The sequence below is a fragment of the Agelaius tricolor genome, unplaced genomic scaffold (assembly GCF_023055355.1).
Source record: "Agelaius tricolor isolate 1412-34295 unplaced genomic scaffold, bAgeTri1.0.p SCAF_31, whole genome shotgun sequence".
Lineage (NCBI taxonomy): Eukaryota > Metazoa > Chordata > Aves > Passeriformes > Icteridae > Agelaius > Agelaius tricolor.
The window spans coordinates 2,648,511-2,668,683 of record NW_027269291.1 but is presented as its reverse complement, the minus strand read 5'-3'; the positions used below and the strand labels follow the sequence as shown (position 1 = coordinate 2,668,683).

General features: G+C 44.0%; 2 protein-coding genes across 3 annotated transcripts; both read right to left on the bottom strand.

Moving 5' to 3' along the window:
- Positions 1-805: 805 nt before the first annotated feature.
- Positions 806-7,069, bottom strand: LOC139601468 (keratin, type I cytoskeletal 10-like). Of its 2 annotated transcripts, XM_071450573.1 has the most exons (9): positions 6,377-7,069; positions 5,524-5,606; positions 4,925-5,081; positions 4,161-4,322; positions 3,684-3,809; positions 3,241-3,467; positions 1,693-1,814; positions 1,438-1,644; positions 806-992 (listed from the first exon to the last, which is right to left on the bottom strand). In XM_071450573.1, the coding sequence occupies exons 1-9, from the start codon at positions 7,067-7,069 to the stop codon at positions 967-969; spliced, it is 1,803 nt and encodes a 600-aa protein (XP_071306674.1). In that variant the 3' UTR covers positions 806-966. The 2 variants fall into 2 exon arrangements, with proteins under 2 accessions (XP_071306674.1, XP_071306673.1); XM_071450572.1 differs by having other exon boundaries at positions 1,438-1,814.
- A 6,786-nt stretch (positions 7,070-13,855) lies between these two features.
- LOC139601469 (keratin, type I cytoskeletal 15-like) lies at positions 13,856-19,456 on the bottom strand. Its single transcript, XM_071450574.1, has 10 exons — positions 18,869-19,456; positions 18,697-18,779; positions 17,925-18,081; positions 17,309-17,470; positions 16,907-17,032; positions 15,978-16,204; positions 15,626-15,672; positions 15,293-15,553; positions 14,737-14,838; positions 13,856-13,881 (listed from the first exon to the last, which is right to left on the bottom strand). The coding sequence occupies exons 1-10, from the start codon at positions 19,454-19,456 to the stop codon at positions 13,856-13,858; spliced, it is 1,779 nt and encodes a 592-aa protein (XP_071306675.1).
- Positions 19,457-20,173: the final 717 nt, after the last annotated feature.

The following is a 20,173-nucleotide window of genomic DNA, read 5'->3' as shown; positions in this document are numbered from 1 at the left end:
AGGTTGTGTGCAGGTGAGATGCACCCTCCCCTTGGGCAGCCTCACTGGAATTTTGGCCCCTCAGTTGCTGGGATACACTGGTAGCTGTATACAGAGGTGAATATTCCAGGCCCTTTTACATGTACTAAATTTCTCAGAGGTCAAAGGCAATTGCTGTCAATATTAACATTTTATGGAAATGAACTTTATGAAGTTCCTGAAAATTATATTTCCTTTCACTTCCTATCATTTCAAAACAAGATCCCTTATCTGTGCATTTCCAGGTTAAACCAAGGAGCACCCATCAAGGTTTTGTGAATTGAAACATTGGTTTCATTTTACAACCACATCTCTGTAATCATTCGTGTTCCTTTGTGGACACTCATGGGCTACCAGCACCATTAGAGTCATTGAGCACTGAGGTTCTGCAGCCCCTTTAGGGTTGATATTCATCTGCTGTGTCTCAGAACTCAGCTCCCAGGAATATCTGACACGTTATTAGAAAACAAAGGCGCAACCCAAGAAGATTCCGATCTGCCCCTACTGCTCAGAAATTGTGTTTTAACTCTAAATTTTGTTATCAACTACTGGAGTGTATCATCAACCTCTCTACCTGGAGGTGTGTCTTGGCATGACTTTGTGTTTTCTAAGTGTTTACACCTGCAGAAGGAAAGAAAAACCCCATACAGGATTCTGGTTGCATTAGACAGAAATTAAATTTTATTAGAGACATTTCCCTGATTCAGAGCAACCTGAGTACCAAACGGGTTGGATCTGTAAAGCAGCAGTTTGAGTGCCAAGGACCAAAGCTGCAGAGCTTTGTGGGCAGAAGCAGCACAGAGCATGCAGGGCAGGGGAGAGGTGGCATCTGCACCTCCCAGGAACTGTTCAGAGCATCATCTTTCCTTGGGAGCGTGGGGAATGCAGCAGATTTGGGTCAGTTTCTTTTTGAAAGGTCTTGTGCTGGAGGATCCTTGATGTAAATTCTTAGTCAAAAGATTTTCTTCCGTATCCTGTTTAGAGACAAAACAAGTATGAACTTCATCAGTCCTGGCACTGAATATCCAAGATACCAGCATCCCCCAGACATTAGGATTATGTGGGAGTGGCCATAAGCATTCCAAAAACAAAAAGGAAAACTCCAGCATGGCACAAAGGCTGCAAGATTTCTGAGATTCTGCAAAGAATGAGACAGATGGAAAAAAACAGCTGAGGTTAAACTACAAGATCAGCTGATATCACCTACAAAGTGCAATAGAAATGGACTGTGTGCTCTGGAAGTGGAGTTTTGCACACAAAGAGGAAAGAATTGTTAGCAACAATAAATCTAATTCTTCCCAGAAATTTTAGTTTACCCTCGGTACTGTTTGCCTCTGGAAGAGTATGTTGGTATAAATTAGTGCATAAATTAGTCAGGATGTGACTGGGAGAACACTATGCCCATAGCAGAGTTCTCACCTTGGCTTTCGCCGCCACTCCTGCAGGCCTGGGACTGGGAAGATGAAGAGTAGGAGTGGGAGCTGCTGATGCCTCCTGAGGTTCTTCCTCCTCCTCCTCCTCCAATGCATCCACCGCCGCTTCCACCTCCCATTCCTCCACTTCCTCCTCCCATTCCTCCACTTCCTCCTCCCATTCCTCCTCCACCACTTCCTCCTCCCATTCCTCCTCCACAACTTCCTCCTCCTATTCCTCCTCCCATTCCGCTGCCACCACCTCCATATCCACCACTCATGCCACCACCTCCTCCTCTTCCTCCTCCAGAATAGCCACCACCTCCAATTCTACCACCTCCCATGCCTCCTCCCATGCCTCCTCCCATGCCTCCTGCTGGGATTCTGCAAAGAGAGAAAAAGAAGGGAAAAAAGAATTAATCAACAGCACTTTGCCATCCAAAAGCCATTGAGTACATCTGCTGCCCAGGAGCCAGCACCTCTCTGGGCCATGCTACTGGTTAGAGCCCAGCACTGCACAGCAAAACAACTGAGGCAGTGCCAAAAATTATCCCCTCTGTCAACTTCAACTTGAAAAGCAAGAGCTTTTGCTTTTCCCACATTCTGCCTAGGGATTCCTTGCAATATGTAGCACATATATCAATGTATGGCTCAAAATCAGAATGAAGAGACTGAAACTTTAGCTGCTGTTTCAGGCACCATTTCCAAGAATAAGCTGGAACACTGCATAAGTGAGGCTGAAGTAGCTTGAACTTTCAGAAATTTTTATAAAGGTTTGGAAAACTTTGGTTGGTTTGGGTTGGTTTTTGTTTTGCTTACAGTCTTTTCCTGCCTTTTCAGTTCCTGGCTTTTCTGGAACCATGTAGGAAAGACATTTTTGTGCTGTTCTTGTGAGCCAGTGAAGGCTTCCTGAAGATAAGGAAAGCCCCATATGTCTCTCAAGGAAGGTACCAAGGCCATCACCATGACAATGTGAAGAAAGAGAGAAAGTTACAAGATATGGACTTTAGTTGGCTCACAGAGTGATGTGGCTTCTTTTCACCTATTGAGAGTTTTGTTTCTTTTTCATGACCAATGGGCAGTGTATGTGTTTGTTAAGCAAATGTAAATACTCTGTAAAACTATAAAGGCAACATGTTGCCTTTATAGTTTTACAGAATATTTACATTTGCTTAACAAACAGAACCAGGCTCTCTTACATGAGTTTCCTTGTCCAGCCCCAAACTGGTAGTTCAGAATTAATGTCATGGACATATTTTAAGAAAAATCCTTTTGCTAGGATCTTTTTCTCCTGAGAAGCTGAGAGGCCTCAAAAATGAAATGTAAACAATAATTATCTGCTGCTATGGAATGCAACAGGTGCATCTTTGATTGGTCTCATGTGGTTGTTTTTAATTAATGGCCAATCACAGTCCAGCTGTCTTGGACTCTCTTGTCAGTCACGAGATTTTATTGTCATTCCATTCCATTCCTTTCCTTGATAGCCTTCTGATGAAACCCTTTCTTCTATTCTTTTAGTATAGTCTTAGTATATAATTTTCTTTTAATATAATATATATCATAAAATAATAAATCGGCCTTCTGAAACATGGAGTCAAGATTCTCATCTCTTCCCTTGTTGGGGTTGCCTGCAATTTCTGCATTAATTTTTCTTCATTTGAGTTACATTCTGAACAGAATGAACTATCTCACACCTGGGAGGCCATTGGCCAAGACAGCTGCATCAGCCTCATTTCAGTACAAAATCTGCTTTGCAGATGCCCCCTGTTACATTTCCTGACCAGCAGTTGGGTGTTCTATCAGTACGTACACAAGATCCTGCTGCCCCTCCTCCAGGAGTGCCCTGTACTGCTGGATCTCCTGCTCCAGGCGGGTCTTGATGCCCAGGAGCATCTTGTACTCCTCGTTCTGGCTCTCCATCTCACAGCGGATGCTGGCCAGCTCCTCCTCCAGGGGCCCGATCATGCCCTGGATCTGCTGCAGCTGCATGTTGTAACGACGTTCTGTGTCATCCAGGTTGGACTGCAGAGAGTCTATCTGCAAAGGGAAAACAAAATGCAGGGCTTATGGCAATGTGGTAGTTTTAATTTATTTATGTGGGTAAACAGATCTTCACTAATCCTCAGAGAAAAAGGGTATCATTGAAGGTAAGTAATCCAATATCCCATTCTCCTTGGGTGGATTACTTGCTGGCTGTAGCTCTTCTTCTCACATACAGACTGTGTCACAGGTAAAGCAAATGCCTTTCCTTACCATGCTGATCTGTGATTGCAGCTCAATTTCCAGACTCTGATATTCACGCCTCAGCTCAGAGATCTGCTGGTTGCTTGATTGTATCTCCTGGCCACTGGAGTGGACTTGCTGATTAACTTCTTCCATCTGAAAAATTGACAACCGAAATTGAGGCATTTTTTATAATTAGAAAACATTGTGGGGTTATCATAAAAACATCAGGAAATCAATTAATAATAATAAAGATTCCATGCAGACTGTTTATTTCCCACAAGCCACTCTGCCAACACCCTGGTAATTCACTGGCTGCTGGAACACAGAGGCTCTACTTGTTTTACCACATAACTGATATTCCAGGACTGACCTGTTGTAAGAAACTGCCTAAAGTAATTGAAAGTTATTGTCCCTTAAATAACATGACAAGTTGCCTTTTACCAGCTGTAAATAGGTCCAGTACTTTGTGAAGGATTTAATTACCAAAGCCTGCCTGTGCTTTACCTTGGTTTCATACCAGCTCTCCACCTCCTTCCTGTTGTTCTCAATGAGCCTCTCGTACTCGCAGCGCATTTCATTCAATTTTTCCATTAAGTTAATGCCAGGAGTAGCATTGACCTCCACATTGACATCTCCACCAGACTGGCCTTGCAGTCCTCTCATTTCCTGGAAAAAAAATCACAAAAACCCCATGAGGTTCTCAAAGGGTGAAGGTAAGGAGGGATGGCATCAGCTCAAATAAAGGGAAGGAAAAGGACATGGATCCTCATACAGCTCCTGACTTCAGCAAAAGGACTTTGCCTGCCCTTGCCATGGAACAATTCTTATATTCCCAAGGCTCCGGTGCTCACAGCCAGGCACTGCATGCATGGTGACCCTGGCACTGCCTCCACAGGGTTGTAAGGAATTCTATGCAGTGTACACTTTGTGGGAATCTTTTCTTCTCAGTGGGAAATCTCATTGAAGAGAGTAAAATGCTTTCTTTTGACTCCTCCATATAGTCTATCCAATTTTCCTTCCATGAGTTCAGCAAGCAAACTGTAGTTTGTACTGAAAGCCATTCATCCCCCTGGTTTCATGTGTTGACCTGGTGTCTCATGACACCAGCTGTGGGCAGCTATGCTCTCTGCACACCCCTCAACATCAAAGCTGGCTTGTGTCAAGTTGGGTGATCAAAACCAGTGGCCAAAACCTGGTTGCTGCTGGTGGAAAAAGCAAGGGGAAATTCACTGAGTTGCCTTTAATTATTGAAGTGTGAAGAAACTTACCTCTTCGTGGTTCTTCTTCAGGAAGATCAGTTCCTCCTTCAGGGACTCAAACTGTGTCTCCAAGTCAGATCTGGACAGAGTCAGTTGATCCAAAAGTGGGCGTAATCCATTGATATCACTTGCCACACTCTGGTGGAGGGTGTACTCAGTCTCATACCTGAATGACAGACAAGAAAGAGAGTAAAAGTGCTGCCAGACCTCTTTGTTTGGTATCTCAGTTATGGACAGTTCCCATCTTACATCTCTGGTCAATTCCTAGAAGAAAGGACCCATTCCCTTTCTATCTCCAATAGCTGTGTTTGATTTCAGTCCAGTTTCTCTCTGTGAGATTTATACCATGAGGATTGTGCTTATAAATCTACATACAAGGATGGAGAAACTTAGAATGGAGTCCCTTAAATGTGTCTCTTCAAGAACTTGTCTGGAGAAGAATAATAAGGAAAACCCAAAGCAATCCTTCTCAGAATGCTTTTCCCAACAATTCTCTATCCTGTGATTGTAGCCAAAAGTCTCCAGCTTCTACAAAGATTAATTGACAATGCAAACTCATGGGGATAAAGGGAGGCAAAGTGGATGGAACCAGAAAGGGAGTGACTCACTTCAGTCTGAAGTCATCCACAGTCATTCTGGTGTTGTCCATGTCAAGAAGCATCCTGTTAAGGTCCACATTGGCACCAACAATCTGAAATGGAGAGGGCAGGTGTTATTCAGTCGGTTGTCTTTTCAGTCTGATGTCAGAGACAAGAAACACCTGTACACAAACACCTTGCAGAAGGGATTTATGGCAATGTCAAGCCTTCAAGCCTGACTAGAGCTGCAGGAGCTATTGAGAGAGATGAGTTTATTGCTTCCAGATTAAAAAAAGTGCCTTTACTGGTAAATATCCATTAAAAATACCTTGTTGGAAAGAATAACTAAATAAACTCCTCATATTTAATAAAGCAAAACCAACCAAACAAAAACCCCCAACCCAACCAACAAAAAACAGCGAGAAAGCAGAATTTCCATTACTTTTGAGAACAGCCATGTTCACACAAGAGATACATGACTGTTAAATGGCTGAGGGCTGGAATGAGACTAACTGCATATGCTGGCTCTCCTGTATATTCATAAAAACATCCAATTAATATGACAATAATAGCACGACACAAGCAAGGCTGAGGTCTGCTGTTAAGAGTGAAGAACGAGCGAGCAGCAGCCCAGCACTGAAGGGAGCATGGCACAGGACATGTGATGGGGCACTGGTGCTGATCTGCCACTGCACCCAGCAATGCTCCCTGCACCAAATACACGTGTGGTAGAACACACAGACAGCAGCTGGTCCCCACACCACTCTGCTTCCTGACTAAAGCCCAGGAAGGGGAATATCACCCCCAACGGGGGCCTTGTGCTGCACGAGGAAAGCGCTGTTCCTATAAGAACCTGTTCTAAGTTAATCAAAGTACATCATACCTGGTTTTGCAGCTCTTCAATTGTCCTGTAATATTGGCTGTAATCCTTGCTCTGAGAGGGAGCTTGGCTTTTGTACCACTCCCTGATCAGCTGCTCAAGTTGGGAGTTTTCCTCCTCCAAGCGTCGCACTTTATCCATGTAGGACGCCAGGCGATCGTTGAGGTTCTGCATGGTCAGCTTCTCATTTGTGGAGAGCAAGCCAGAATCCTCCCCAAAGCCCATGCCACCAAAACTGCCTCCTCCATAGCTGCCACCACCACCAAAGCCACCACTACCCCCAAAGCCACTAAATCCACCTCCACTGTATCCACCACCTCCATAACCACCTCCCATTCCCCCAAAACCACCCCCTCCTGATCCAAGTCCTCCTCCCATGCTTCCACAGCTCATTCCTCCTCCATAACTACCACCACTCATTCTCCCCCCATAGCTGCTGCGGCTGATCCTGCCACAGCTGCCACTGCTAAAGCCCCCCCCATAGCTGCTCCTGGAGCCTCCTCCACCAAAGCTTCTCCCAGAAAAGCCCCCACTGCCTCCAGAAGAGGTGTATTTTCTTGAGGACATCGAGGAGTATCCACCAGACCTACCCCCTCCACCACCTCCACCACTGCATCTTCCACCACCACCACCACCTCCTCCTCCTCCACTGCTAATTCTGATGGTACTGCTCGAAGATTTGGTGCCACAGCTCATGGTGACAGCAGGCAAGAGTAAAACCGCAACCCCAAATTTAGCCGCAGAACCTGATAAGCTTCAGGACTGCAAATGTTCATCCCCAGCTCTCTGTATTTATACATTTGACACTGGGTGTCACCATCAGGGTGTTTCCTTCTCCCAGGGCATTTACCAAACTTCTTGTTTGTGCCAAGAATAATTTGCTGAACAGTATTTTTGTGCAGCTATCTCAGGCGATCCAGCCCACAGCTGGGCTTCTGAGGCTTGGTTAAGGTTGAACATCTCACTTCTTTTGGGTGACATTCTTTTCATTTAGTGGTTTCTGGAATAGGTACTTCCACTGCTAAGGTTCTGTAGCTGCTATTGCTAAAGATTGTTGTTTGTTCTCTTTTGTTCTTTCCAACTTTGTGCATTTCAGATTTTCTACACAGCTGATGTTCCATTTCTCACCATACGTGGTAGTGCAAGAGTTTTATTAATAGGATTGTGTGACTTGTCTGTGAAGATTGTACTCATGTATCCCTGCCAGCACTTAGAGAACATCTTATTTAATATGAACAGGCTATTTCAAACAATGCACAGGGATTCTTGTTTAAAAATCAAAATCCCTCCTTTGTGAAGAAAGTGCTAGGGCAGCTCACAACCAGCCAAGTCCTGGAATTCAAAAAGAAAAATAATACTGAACTCTTTTCATCAAAGCACTGTTGATCTAAAATGAATGAAGATCAAGGAGGTGTTAATTGTATTATAAAGTCAATTGTATCCCAATTAGAAGCTGTTTTATTTCAGACAATGATTTAAAAACTAGTGTGTGGGAAGACTTTTTATCATTTAATATAAAGCAGCTCACTCTATTGTTAATGTGTCATATATTGTAGGTGATAAAGTAATTATATCTACTGTTCTTAAAGCAAAGATCCTTGAGATTAAAATAGCATCCTGAGAGAAAAGCTGAAAGACTTTTTACACAAACCAGTAGAAATCAGACTGTTGAGACCACAAAAGAAACAACCCCACACTTCATTGTTGCCCAGAAGCTGACCCTGGATGGAAGGATTTCCATCCTCACTAGGTAGGTTGGATGCCAAAGCTGAGTGTCTGCAGGCAGATGTGCAAATAACAGCACAACACCAGCATTTGTGTCTTGCCATAGATGGACCCAAACTGTCCCCAGTTTGCCCAGGAGAACATGCACAGTTTCCCAGTGACAGTTCTGTTCTGTCTGAAAGGTCTTCATCGCCTGCCCTCCTCTCTGTGGGGTCATGGAGCCTTTAATGACCCTAGGGAGTTATGAGATGTAACAATCTCCCTAAACCTCAGGAGCAGGAGCAGAGGGCTCTCCCAAGGAACTGCCATTTGTGCTCTGCTCTCCTTCTCCCAGCCAAGACCTCTTGGAGATCACAATGCAGCACAGTCCAGCAAAGGCTGCCTTGGTGGGATGTTGATTGTAAATTCAGGATTGTTTAACATTTCCTGACCACATCCTTTGTCCTGCCATGTCTGTGCCAGCATTGCTCTATTGCTGCTTATGCAATTGCTTTCAAAACCTCCTGATTTTATCTTGCTATTTGATCTCTCAATGGCTGAAGGATGATGAAAGATTCCGAGCACATTGGTGATGGAATAATTTCTCCTGATTCTCAGCTGTAGGCTGGTAGTGACACCTCAGCAGCATAAACAGTTTCTGGGCTTTAGCACAGTCTGTTATTGGTGCAGAAAGAGGGAGTTTGCTACAGGCAAAACGGTTTTTCTTTTTTTTGTGCTCTTTTGCCTCTGGGTCTGGGTAATGCTGCTTTGCTCAGTGGGACCCTTTGTCACAAACTCTGCTGTGGTGAGTAAAATTGATTATCATGGTCAAATTCCCATCAGTGATTCCAGGGATATTCCTTAGACATGCTTTTCACAGCCAAGGTAGAAGATCTGTGGGTTTGTTAGTGATAGCAAATGCCAAATTCCCCATAATGTTTAAAGAAGGAGTAAAAAAATTGCCAAAATTGTATCTTAATCTGTTTATTTATCTTCTGACAACCCACATTATTTCCTATTTTATTTATTGGTATCTTTTTCCATATGTAACTATTCACAGCAGGGATTTGTACATACAGAAGAGTTCTTCTGATAAGGGCAAGTTTTGTTTCAGGCTTGGAAAATACTTTAAAAAATAACAACAATGAAAGGAAATAAATATTCAAACCACTAAGGGTAGAGAACTTCCACTCACCTTGAGATTTCATTTTAGCTTTGTGTCGTTACCACTCTTTGTATATAAATCACAGATTTTGAGTATAGATCTAAGGTAACTTAGAATATAGGATGTTCCTGTTTTGTCTTTAGCATTGCTGCTATTTCATTTTTGTTTGTAGTTCCACCTTGGTGGGGAACACCTTGGTTTACAGGAACCCTGCTGGCCATGAGGCTGGGCTATATTCCTGTGTATTCCTGGAGCTGAGAACTGTCCTTGGCATGTTTGGTTTCTGTCACAGTCACTGTGTGTCTCTCTGGAGCAGGACACTGAAGTGCCTGAAAAATACAGGTGAACTATGAATACTTCATCCTCCTGTAAAGTTGCACACACTGAATTCCCTCCTGGCTGTTTTAATTAATTTTTTTTTTGTTATTAATTATTTGACTGTGCAAATACTTGTGAAGCAAAGAAGATCTGTTCTGTGGACAGAATGAATTTTTCATTTCTGAGCTCATTAGAAGAGCCTTTAAAGATTTTTGTTCTCTGATGCTTTTCACTAATATATTATATGGATGATGTAAATTTATGGAATTATCCAAAATTGAACCATCAGGTTTAGGACCATCTCTCATCTCTTTCCCCTGTGTGATGCACAGTGGAATGTTCTGAGTGTGCAGCCTCTGCTCAGGCTCAGCCCAGCCATGTTCCTTCACTCTCACTCTGTTATTGTTCTCCTTTTAGTCAGGTCTCTGTGATCCATATCAAAGTGACTTCCAATCACCAGAGTGATGACAAACCCTGGGAGCAGCCCATGCTGCAGAGCTGGGACCCTCCAGCCCAGGCTGCAGCTGCTGCGTTCCAAACAGACCTGGAGAAAATGTGTTCTCCCTTTTATACCTGTGTGCTGAAAAATGGAAACATTTTCCCTTAATTCAATGTCATTCTTCTGCCTCAGGCAACTACCAGAGTTTCTTTTCATCTATTTAATGACCTCTTCCCATCATTCTTACCAGAAATTTTTATAAGAAGAGAGGGTCTGTTTTCACCTCAGAGACGGCGCTCACTCCTCATTCCTGCTTCAGCTCAGAATGTTCTAGTGAAATCACTAGATTGTCATTTCTGAAGAAATTTAAATTAGACCCAGCAAAGCAAACAAGAACCCCTAAGGCAGCAGTGGGCTTGTTTGGGAAGTTTAAAACTTCCAGCACTCTCCCAGCACATCCTTTTGTGCAGGATAACCTGGATCCTCCATGCAAGGAGGCTGATGGGAAGAACAGCTGTTCCTCAGATCCTAAAATTGCACATGTGGGCTTTGCCATGTAGCTGTGAGAGCTGTGGGTCAGGGGGTGTGTGCCCCACAGCTGGGGACACTTTGCAGGCTGCTAATTCCCTCCTGTCAGCTCTCAGTGTTTCTAGCAGTTTCTGAGCCACAATCAGCGTGGTCCCACTGTCATTTCCCCAGTCCCCTACAGGGTGAAGGCAATTAGATTGGAATAATTCCTTTTGCTGGTACCAAAACAGAACAGCTGGAGGGCATGGTGGGAACACCTGCTGAGGTTCCTGCCTCTCTCTGAGGTTCAGGTACCTCAGTCCATTTGGGCTGTGCAGCCTCAGAGCCCCTCAGAGCTGTGGGCACCCACACCTGGCTGGCTCTGCTCAGTGCACATGGAGGGTGGCCCTGCTGTGGCACTTTCTGCTCATGCTGGGTGGGGAAGGAGCTCATCCATGGCATCTGCTGTCCTTGCAGCACAGCAAGGGAGGAAGGTCCTGCTGGGCTGAGCTCTGCAGAGGATTTGCACACTCAGGGACAGCCCAGGTGGGCTCTGCCTTCCCCCACAGCCCTGTGCCACGATGCACATGCTGTACTCATTCTGCAGCCCATGAAGATGGCCTGGGGAGCATTTGGCAACTAACAGGGCTGACAATGAATGCTCAACAAAAGAGACATCAGCACAATATACACACAGGCAATTTGGAAATGACATCTGTGTTTTCAAATGGACACATGGATTGCTTGGGAGCTCTGAAGCCAAACACAGGAGTGTGTGCACATTGCTTTTTGCCTGAGGTTGCTCTGAAGATCTTGTCCCAACACGTACCACAATTATCTTCTCAGAGCACTAATAGGAGCACCAGATAAGTATCCGAATTGCAACACTTTGTGCTCATAAAATTAAAGCTTATTATGCTGATTAATGACTAATGAGATGCATGCAAATAAAAAGTGCAAAGTTCTCCTCACTCCTCAGTATTGCTGCTGCCCCACTTTGAGCCTGCCCTAAGCTTTGACACCTGACACTACAATGTTTGTATTTTTTACTCCTGCTTTGCAATGGTTTGAGTTTTCTAGCTCTGTTCCTCTGTGTAAATCTGTTTTCTCAGTAAGCAAGTGCCAGTGATAACCCAGGTGCAGATTTTGTAATCCAAAATGTAAAAAGGAAAGAATCTTAAAATTGGCTTTTTCTTCTGGGGTCTGGTAAGAAACCATCTCATTTTAGTCTCCTTTTTTGTCTGTAATTAGTGCTAAAGCCATGATTAAGTAGGGAGCTTTGTCAGTTTATTGGTGGTTTGTATTTATTTTGTCACATACCATAGTATGCAATAAACCATATTATGAAGCTGATTTACACTGTAGAAGATGCAAACTCATTAAATGTAAAAACATTATAGAAACATCTTGTTAAGAAAGCCACAGATTTTAGATAAGGAAAAGACAGTACAATCAATGCTGAGTAGCAAAAGTAGTAGTAGTTCTATATTATTTATCCTTATGGCTCAGAAATTGTTACTGATTATAACATATTAAAGTAGGCATTTAAATCAGCAGCAGAAGTGCACTGAGTATTGCAACATGCTGCACCCTGGTGCGTGTCTGTGCTCAGCACTGGGCTCTCAGCCCCTGAGCTGCCTCACTGCCCTTCCCACGCTCCAAATCCCAGTTTCTGCTTTGCTCCCCCAGCGGTCAGTTCAGGAGAATTTCTTCTGCAGGGGTAAATGCAGAGATGCCTGATAACCAGCAGTAAAATACTGAAAGTAAGTTCTGTTTTTGGAAAGAAAGACAGGAGCAAGAGGTGTCAGTGGTACCACAGTGGCAGAGAGCAGTGAAGTCCAGCATGGACAGGCTGCTCCTCTGAGTAAATCATATCCAAGCACCCCAACAGCCTCCTGGGTGTCACTGTGAAGCCAGAGATCTGTAAATCACCATGGGACAGCCAGGAAGCAGGCCCTGAGCAACAACATTTTTGAGGTTAACTTGGCAGGCTCCTAGGGGAGGTATGAGAAGCAGGGCTCCAGGATTGGGAATATTCCTTAATTTGGGTTGTAAATTGAGTATCCTGAACAGACAGGTCTGAGAAGCAGCTGTCACCACCTGCCAGAGGTGGAAAACAAGCAGAGCAATTGGACAAAGTAGGCTCAGGGGACAGGTAGCAAAACAGAGACAAGTGTGATGTGATGCTGCAAGGAGTTAAAAATGAAGAAGGTGATTTTGCAACAGCTGGGAGTTGGGGGTATCCTGACAAACAATCCCCGCCATCACTGTGGTGTCAGGCCAGGTGCATCAGCACATGCTTGTGTGTGCAGGAGTCCTTCATGCAGGGTTCCTCCAGCCCCCAGAGGGACACTGGTCAGGAAAAAAAAAATTCGATTTTTTTTTTTGTTTTCCAATAGTAATTCATGGCTGAGAGCCCAGCATAAGGCAACGCTGTGAATCACTGGCACAGATGTGCCTGGAACTCAGGAGTTTGGGATTCCTGTTCCCACGGTCTCCCACTCAGTCTGGGTTTCCCAACATTCTCCCATGAGCGATGCCTTCCTCAGAAGAAAAAACAAACCTCATGGTTGTAAAATGGAGAGAGAAAGACTTGTAGAGTGATGGTTCTGTTTGGGCTTAAGCAGGTGAGGGGAGAGGTGTGCAGGAGAAAGGATGTATCTGTGAGCAGGTGTTGTGTAAAATACAACAAAATATACAAATATCCATAGTATACTAATAACCCTCTGGGTTATTTTCAAGTGAAATTCCCAACAGAGCTCATATTTTCAAGAGGTTTATAGGGAATAATCAGTTCCTTAAACCCACCCTCTTGTCCCTGATAGAAGTCAACAGCAGAAGGGTTTTGACTGAGTTTTCCCTCAACAGAGCATTGTTCCTGGCAGTGCAGACTGCAAAGTTTTGCCCAGTGAGTGTGAAGTGGTGAATATGTCACTGAAAACTTTGGGTCTTATGGATAATCTGATACATCATTGTGTATTCCACAGGTAGATCTTGATCTTTATAACTGATTCAAACAAAAATCTCAGCTAAAGAAACTTGAACTAGACACAGATTTCTGGTTGCATCAGAGAGAAGCAAAGATTTATTGGCATTTATTCCACAGGAGCACCAATCACAGTAGAGATTAACTCAGGTAACAGTGATTTGGAGCAGAAACACAGATGGAAGAAGCAGACAGGACATGCAGAGAGCTCTGAAGAGCCCCTGGAGTGAGCAGAGTGGAGTGAGTTGGACAAGTGTTCACTCCTGCTCAGGGCAGGGGATGTTCAGCCTTGCTCAGTAGAGTCTTGCTTGGTCCAAAGGCCTCACTGGGAGCTTGTGCAGTGGAAGATGCTGGTCTTGCTCATCACTCCTCAACCTTTCTAAAACTCCCTGTTGAAAGATGGAGGGAAGCAAGAATTTTTTTTAAGGAATTCAGCATTTTTAACCTTATGTTAATTTTTCAGTATCACCCTTGCAGTCCTCAGTGCACCAGGGTTGTTCCCAGCCTTCTGGAAAGGTCCAGATAGTGCCAGACCTGAGTTTGTACAGTGTGTGTGCAGATTTAGCAATTAACTACCTGGATCTGCTTCTGTTCTGAGCCATGGCAGTGCAAATCACTTTAATTTAGTGTGGCTGCAGCGCTACAAACCAAATACAGGTGAACTTAGAACCTGCATTTGTGTGTGTATGGATATTTACAGTAGATTTGTATAAGTTAAAGAGAGATGGCACATAATATCCTTTAATCTTGCCTACCAAGCATTAATATATGTTGGAGTGTTGCAGGGCAGAGGGGATGTTTGATCAGAGGAACAAATTTTTGTGGAGGAGTTTGCAAAGCCTATGTAGGAATTTTTTTAAAACTACAGCTCATCTACACCAAATTTTACCAAATAATCTTCCTCATGACACAAAATCCTCCTGAAATCACTGCCTTGTTTTCAGCATCAGAAGTGTCTGTGCAGTGTTCCTGCTGTTTGCACTCATGGCTTCAGGCCCTTTGGGTGAGAGCCAGCTCTCATGTCATGACTGACTGTCAGTCTGCAATGGAAACTGTGTCTGGCACAGAGCCTGACTGAACCTGGTCATTATAAGGAGTAAATGCAAACCTCAAACAGGACCATTTTCCATCTTTTCATAGAAAATCAAAAGTGGAATTGAATCTTTCTAAAAATTACATCTTTCTGCTCATTTTCACCACTTTCAGGCTTTTGTCTGAGGTGCTGCCTGGACCTGGACCCTTACCCCGTCTCATCTGTTTTATGGCTTCAGACACTTCCTCCATGGTTGCTCCTCTCTCCAATGTTTTATTTCCTTCCAGGCAGAGCTTCATGTTTTCAACACTTCCTGGAACCAGAGCCAGGAAGTCAGATATGGATCAGACCCTTTGGTCATTCTCCATCTTTTGCTGCTTCAGTATTTTGCAGCCAATGCCCCTTATATTTGAAATGTCTGGAGTATTCCAATTATTCTACCCTGCTTTAAACAACCTCTGCTTAATGCCAGTCACATTTCTAACTTCTTACTTTCCTAGTTCCTTGCATACTTTGGATTTGGCACCATTTTCCCTTTTCCCCCTCCATTTCCTCTTTTCACCCATCCTCTGACACAACTCTTCATGCCATCCTTTGTGCTGCTCATGTTGATTTGTCACTGTCTAAGAACAAATGTCAGAGTGGCCTTAAAACAAGACTGGGAAAAAACCAGCAAAAATATTTCCAGGAAGGAAGTTGTTCTATCCTTTCCTGCTATTCAGAGAGAATTGTGGATTGCAGGATGTGTTTTTAAATTCCATTTTTACCTGGGCTTTCACAAGAGTCGCCAGGCTGGGACTGGGAAGATGAAGAGCGGGAGAGGCAGGATTTACCCCCTCCTCCTCCTCCACTGCCACTTCCTCCACCTGAAGTTTTACCACAGGTTCCACTTCCTGAACTTCCTCCTCCACTCCCTCCTCCTCCACTTTCAGAAGAGGAAGATCTTCCATAGGATCCTCCGGTTTTTCCTCCACTGCTTCTTCCACCTGAGGACCAACAGCTTCTTCCTCCACTACTTCCTCCGTGACCTCCTCCTCCTGAAGATCCACTACTTCCTCCATGACCTCCTCCTCCTGAAGATCCACTGCTTCCTCCATGACCTCCTCCTCCTCCTGAAGATCCACCACCAGCTCCTCCCTGTGAAGTGCTGTAAGGAGGAAGGAGTGTGTTATTTCTTTCTTACCTTTCATTTTCCCAAATAATGGCATCTCCTGATGTGCCATCACTTCCTGATGGTACTTAGGGGAAGAAATGGCAAATTACAATTCTAAACACTTTTGTACAAGTACAGCTTTGCATGCTGCCAGCTAAGATTTAGATTCCATGTGAATTCTTGTGCTTGTAGTAAATATGTTGATGATTAATCCCTTGCACCAGTTCCTACTACAAACATTACTGCTGTCCTCTTTCCCTGATGGCATTGATAGAAAGTTAATTAATTGATGTCTGTACCTAATGCCCTGCTGCCCCTCCTGCAGCAGTGCCCTGTACTGCTGGATCTCCTGCTCCAGGCGGGTCTTGATGCCCAGGAGCATCTTGTACTCCTCGTTCTGGCTCTCCATCTCACAGCGGATGCTGGCCAGCTCCTCCTCCAGGGGCCCGATCATGCCCTGGATCTGCTGCAGCTGCATGTTGTAACGACGTTCTGTGTCATCCAGGTTGGACTGCAGAGAGTCTATCTGCAAAGGGAAAACAAAATGCAGGGCTTATGGCAATGGGGCAGGATTAGATCATTCTCATGCCCAACATGAGAAAAGTCCCACATGGTGTCATATAGAATTTGCAGGCAAGCCCAGCGAGGGGAGAGAAATGATGCATCTGACTCCATCTTATCAGAAGGCTCATTAATTATTGTATTTATTATATTTATTATATTATTCTACACTATATTTTATAATATATCATAGAATAATATAATAGATATAATAATATAATATGTCTATTATATTTTATAATATAATATTTAGTATATTATTATCCGTTATATTACATTACATCTAAGCTGAATCTGCCAAGCACAGAAAACTCATGGCTGTCAGTGACAGTCCTGACACACACACACACACACCTGGCCCTGACAGGCCAAGGAAACAAAACACCATCACTGTGGGTAAACAATCTCCATATTGCATTCTACTTTTGCACAAACACAGGCACAGCAAATGATAAGAATTGTTTTTCCTTTCTCTGACGTTCAGAGAATACGAAACCCAGAAATATTCTTGGGGAGAATTGTGCCTTGCTTTTCTCTGTGAAGAGAAATGTGGCTACAGTGTCAGATGTGGCAAGGATGCTCACTGGCTGTCACAGCTGACATCCTGGCATTCCAGCAGCTCCTGAGTTCTTTGCTTACCAGGGGATGAGGAGCAGTTGTTACCTACCTGACTGATCTGTGACTGCAGCTCAATTTCCAGGCTCTGAAATTCACGTCTCAGCACAGAGATCTGTTGGTTGCTTGATTCTATTTCCTGGCTACTTGAGTGGACTTGTTGACTCACTTCTTCCATCTGAAAAATGAATGTAGGGAATTGCAGCTTCTGAGTTTTACTTACAATGCCAACATGGCAGTTTATCATGGGACCATCTGGAACACAACAATTTGCAGAAGGGCCACTGGTAGAATGGGGTGTTAAACTTGCTTGTGTGGCTCTGTCAGAGCAATTCAAGCCCACTTGTGATTTACTTCATTTTGAGCAAAGGGACTCTACTGTTATTTTGTAAAACCAATGGATGTTGTGTCATTCCTTTACAGAAAGTTCTTACCAAGAGCTGTCACCATTTACCTTGCTTTCATACCACTTCTCAACCTCTGCACGGTTTTTCTGAATTATAGCTTCATATTCTTGCCTCATCTCATTCAGTTTTTTCAGCAGATCCTCTCCTGGAGCAGTGTTTATCTGCACATTCACATCCCCATTGGACTGGGATTGCAGCAGTTTCATTTCCTGCAGAGAAAACCCAGGCCCAAGGACAATGAACAGAAATGGAGCCTTTCCTTTCACCAACACACATATACATATATATATATATATATATATATATATATATATATATATATGACAGTAATTCCTACCTAACAATTCATAATCAATATGTTTGGAATCTTTTGTCCCCCCACTAGCTGTGGGTGCCTGGGAGCAGGAACTCCCAGATATATATATATATCTATATGTATGTATATATATATATATGTATGTATGTATATATGTATATGCATATATTTTATATATATTTTTTCAGGGTTTGTGTTGCAGTTATTTAGCCTTGACTTTCCAGTCCTTGCTTGTTGAGGGGGCTGAGCTCAGGGGCACCCTGGAGCAGCCTGGCTGTGCCCCTTGGTCAGTGTTGGATGTCAGCTTCCCACATCTCCAGCGTGCATTTCAAGGAGCAGGCTCTTACCTCCTCGTGGTTCTTCTTGAGGTCGATGATCTCCTCCTTCAGAGACTCAAACTGCATTTCCAGGTCGGACTTGGCCAGGGTCAGGTTGTCCAGCAGGGGCCTCAGGCTGTTGAGGTCGCCCTCCACGTTCTGCCGGAGCCCGCTCTCCATCTCGTACCTGTGCCAGGGGCAGGCACAGAGGTCAGCCCTGCTCCTGGCCCCTCAGCCCTCCCCCTAACTGACATTGTTTATGGAAAATTCACCTATTCCAGAGTCAGTGGCTGCTTTTGTGTCTACTTTGGAGCTTGCAGCATCTCTCAGCCATCAGAATTAGGAGATCATCAGCCAATACTTAACATTTAATTTATAATACTACTTAATAACATGAAGTTGTTATTCTTTATACTAAATAAATACAAAGTTTAATATTAATATCAAACTTTAGTATTAAAATGTATTCTGTGGTCTCTTTCATCCTCTCTTCTTACTGCAACTTTTTGCAGATTCCATCTAACTGTTTAACCGGACTTTCAGTGACAGAATATCCCAATTTTTTTTTTCTTAAAAATAAAACTTTTTGTAAGCTTTGGTTCTGCAGCCATAGGCAAAGACCACTCTAGGAATACTGAAAAATTTGAAGTTTCACAAATTATTTCAGTTGTGCTGCCATGGAAGCAGGAGAAAGCCAAGTCCCTGTGGATTGATATTTGTTTATGGAATGAATCTATGAAACTAAGTTCAGAAAAGCAGGAGGAAGGAAGTCAATGCCTGTAAAAGAGCAATATATATTTACTTTATTCTAAAGTCTTCTGCAGTCATCTTTGTGTTATCCAGGTCCAAAAGCACCTTGTGGGTTTCCACAGCTGCAGCCACAATCTAGAAGAGACACAAAATGTTAGGAAAACATTTCCTGTGAATCTCTCAGTCTGTCAGTGCTTCAACTTCTCTGGCAAAGAACATCCTACCTGCTTTTGAAGTTCTTCAATTTTTTCATAATAGTGGCTGTAGTCCTTTGGGCCAATAGGACCTTGCTTCTGGTACCACTCCCTGATTAACTGTTCAAGGTGAGCATTTTCCTTTTCCAGATTCCTGACTGTCTCCATGTAGGAAGCCAGGCGTTCATTAAGGCTCTGCATGGTCAGCTTCTCATCGTAGGAGAGAATTCCCACATTCCCTCCCTGAAAGCCACCACTGCCAAAGCTGCCCCCACTGAAAGCAGCCCCACCTCCAGCAAAGCCCCCAAAACCACTCCCAGCCCTGAAGCCCGTTCCCATGCTGCTGTGGCCCATTCCCCCTCCATAGCAGGCACCCCCCAGTCTCCCTGCACAGCTGCTGCTGCTCATTCCTCCTGCATAGCTACTGCGCCTGCCATAGCCACTTCCTCCACCACAGCTGCTCCTGGAGCTTCCTCCACCAGAAAACCTGCCACCACCACTGGTGCTGGAGGTGACTGTCCTCGAGGAGGCCGAGGGATGGCAGCCGCCCCCTCCGCCCCCTCCACCGCTGCTCCCCCGCAGGCAGCTCTTCAGGGGCTGCTTGGAGCCACAGCTCATTGTGGCAGCAGCAAAAAACTCAGGTGAAAAGTCAAAGCTGGTCCTACAGTTGTTCTGGAATCATAGCTCCAAGTTCCAGCCAGCCTCCTCTGCATTTATACCTGAGACAGTGGGTGTCACCGTGGAAGGGAGTACCCGCTTTCCATGTGTGGTTGCAAGCCTTAATTTGCCAAAAGGAGATGCTTGGCAGTGACAGGAAGCTTAACCCTTCCTCTAAGTGTTTGTGACCATTTGTTTATTACCACAAAACATGTAATTTCTGTTGGGTGGCTCTGAATTAGGGAGATCTCTGTTGGGATCTAGTGCACGGGGTGACAGTCACCCGAAACAAACTCATCCCACTCACCTCGTCCTGGTCACAGCCCTCTCAGCACAACAGGACACTGCCACAGTACAGGACAGCAAGGAATGTTCCCATCTCTCTTCTAATCCTCAGATATTTGTCAAAGAATTCTGGCTGATTTTTTAATAGCTAACTGAGATTTTCATAGGTTTATCATTATCCTATGCTTGTATGCTGCTTATTTGCAATCCTTTATTACCTTTGGAAAGCCCACTGCAGGATGCACGTTGTAGATACACAGAACCACTGTGACTTATTTGTAATACCTCATAAAAACTCAGTGAATAATGGCAAATATCACATGGCAGCAATTATTTCAATCCCACCTCTATAATTGTGTTTTATAAATAACAAATTAATTATGAAAAATGGTA

Bases quoted from the DNA above. Each gene is read 5' to 3' on its own strand.
- LOC139601468 (XM_071450572.1), bottom strand. From the start codon at position 7,069: ATGAGCTGTGGCACCAAATCTTCGAGCAGTACCATCAGAATTAGCAGT. The intron at 3,468-3,683 runs GTAAGGAAAGGC...TTCCCTTTGCAG, and splicing joins TGCAATCACAGATCAGCATG to ATAGACTCTCTGCAGTCCAA. The intron at 1,815-3,240 runs GTACGTACTGAT...CTCTCTTTGCAG, and splicing joins GAGGGGCAGCAGGATCTTGT to AATCCCAGCAGGAGGCATGG.
- LOC139601469 (XM_071450574.1), bottom strand. From the start codon at position 19,456: ATGAGCTGTGGCTCCAAGCAGCCCCTGAAGAGCTGCCTGCGGGGGAGC. The intron at 17,033-17,308 runs GTAAATGGTGAC...TTCATTTTTCAG, and splicing joins AGAAGTGGTATGAAAGCAAG to ATGGAAGAAGTGAGTCAACA. The intron at 15,673-15,977 runs GTACAGACATCA...TCCTCCTTACAG, and splicing joins GAGGGGCAGCAGGGCATTAG to CACTTCACAGGGAGGAGCTG.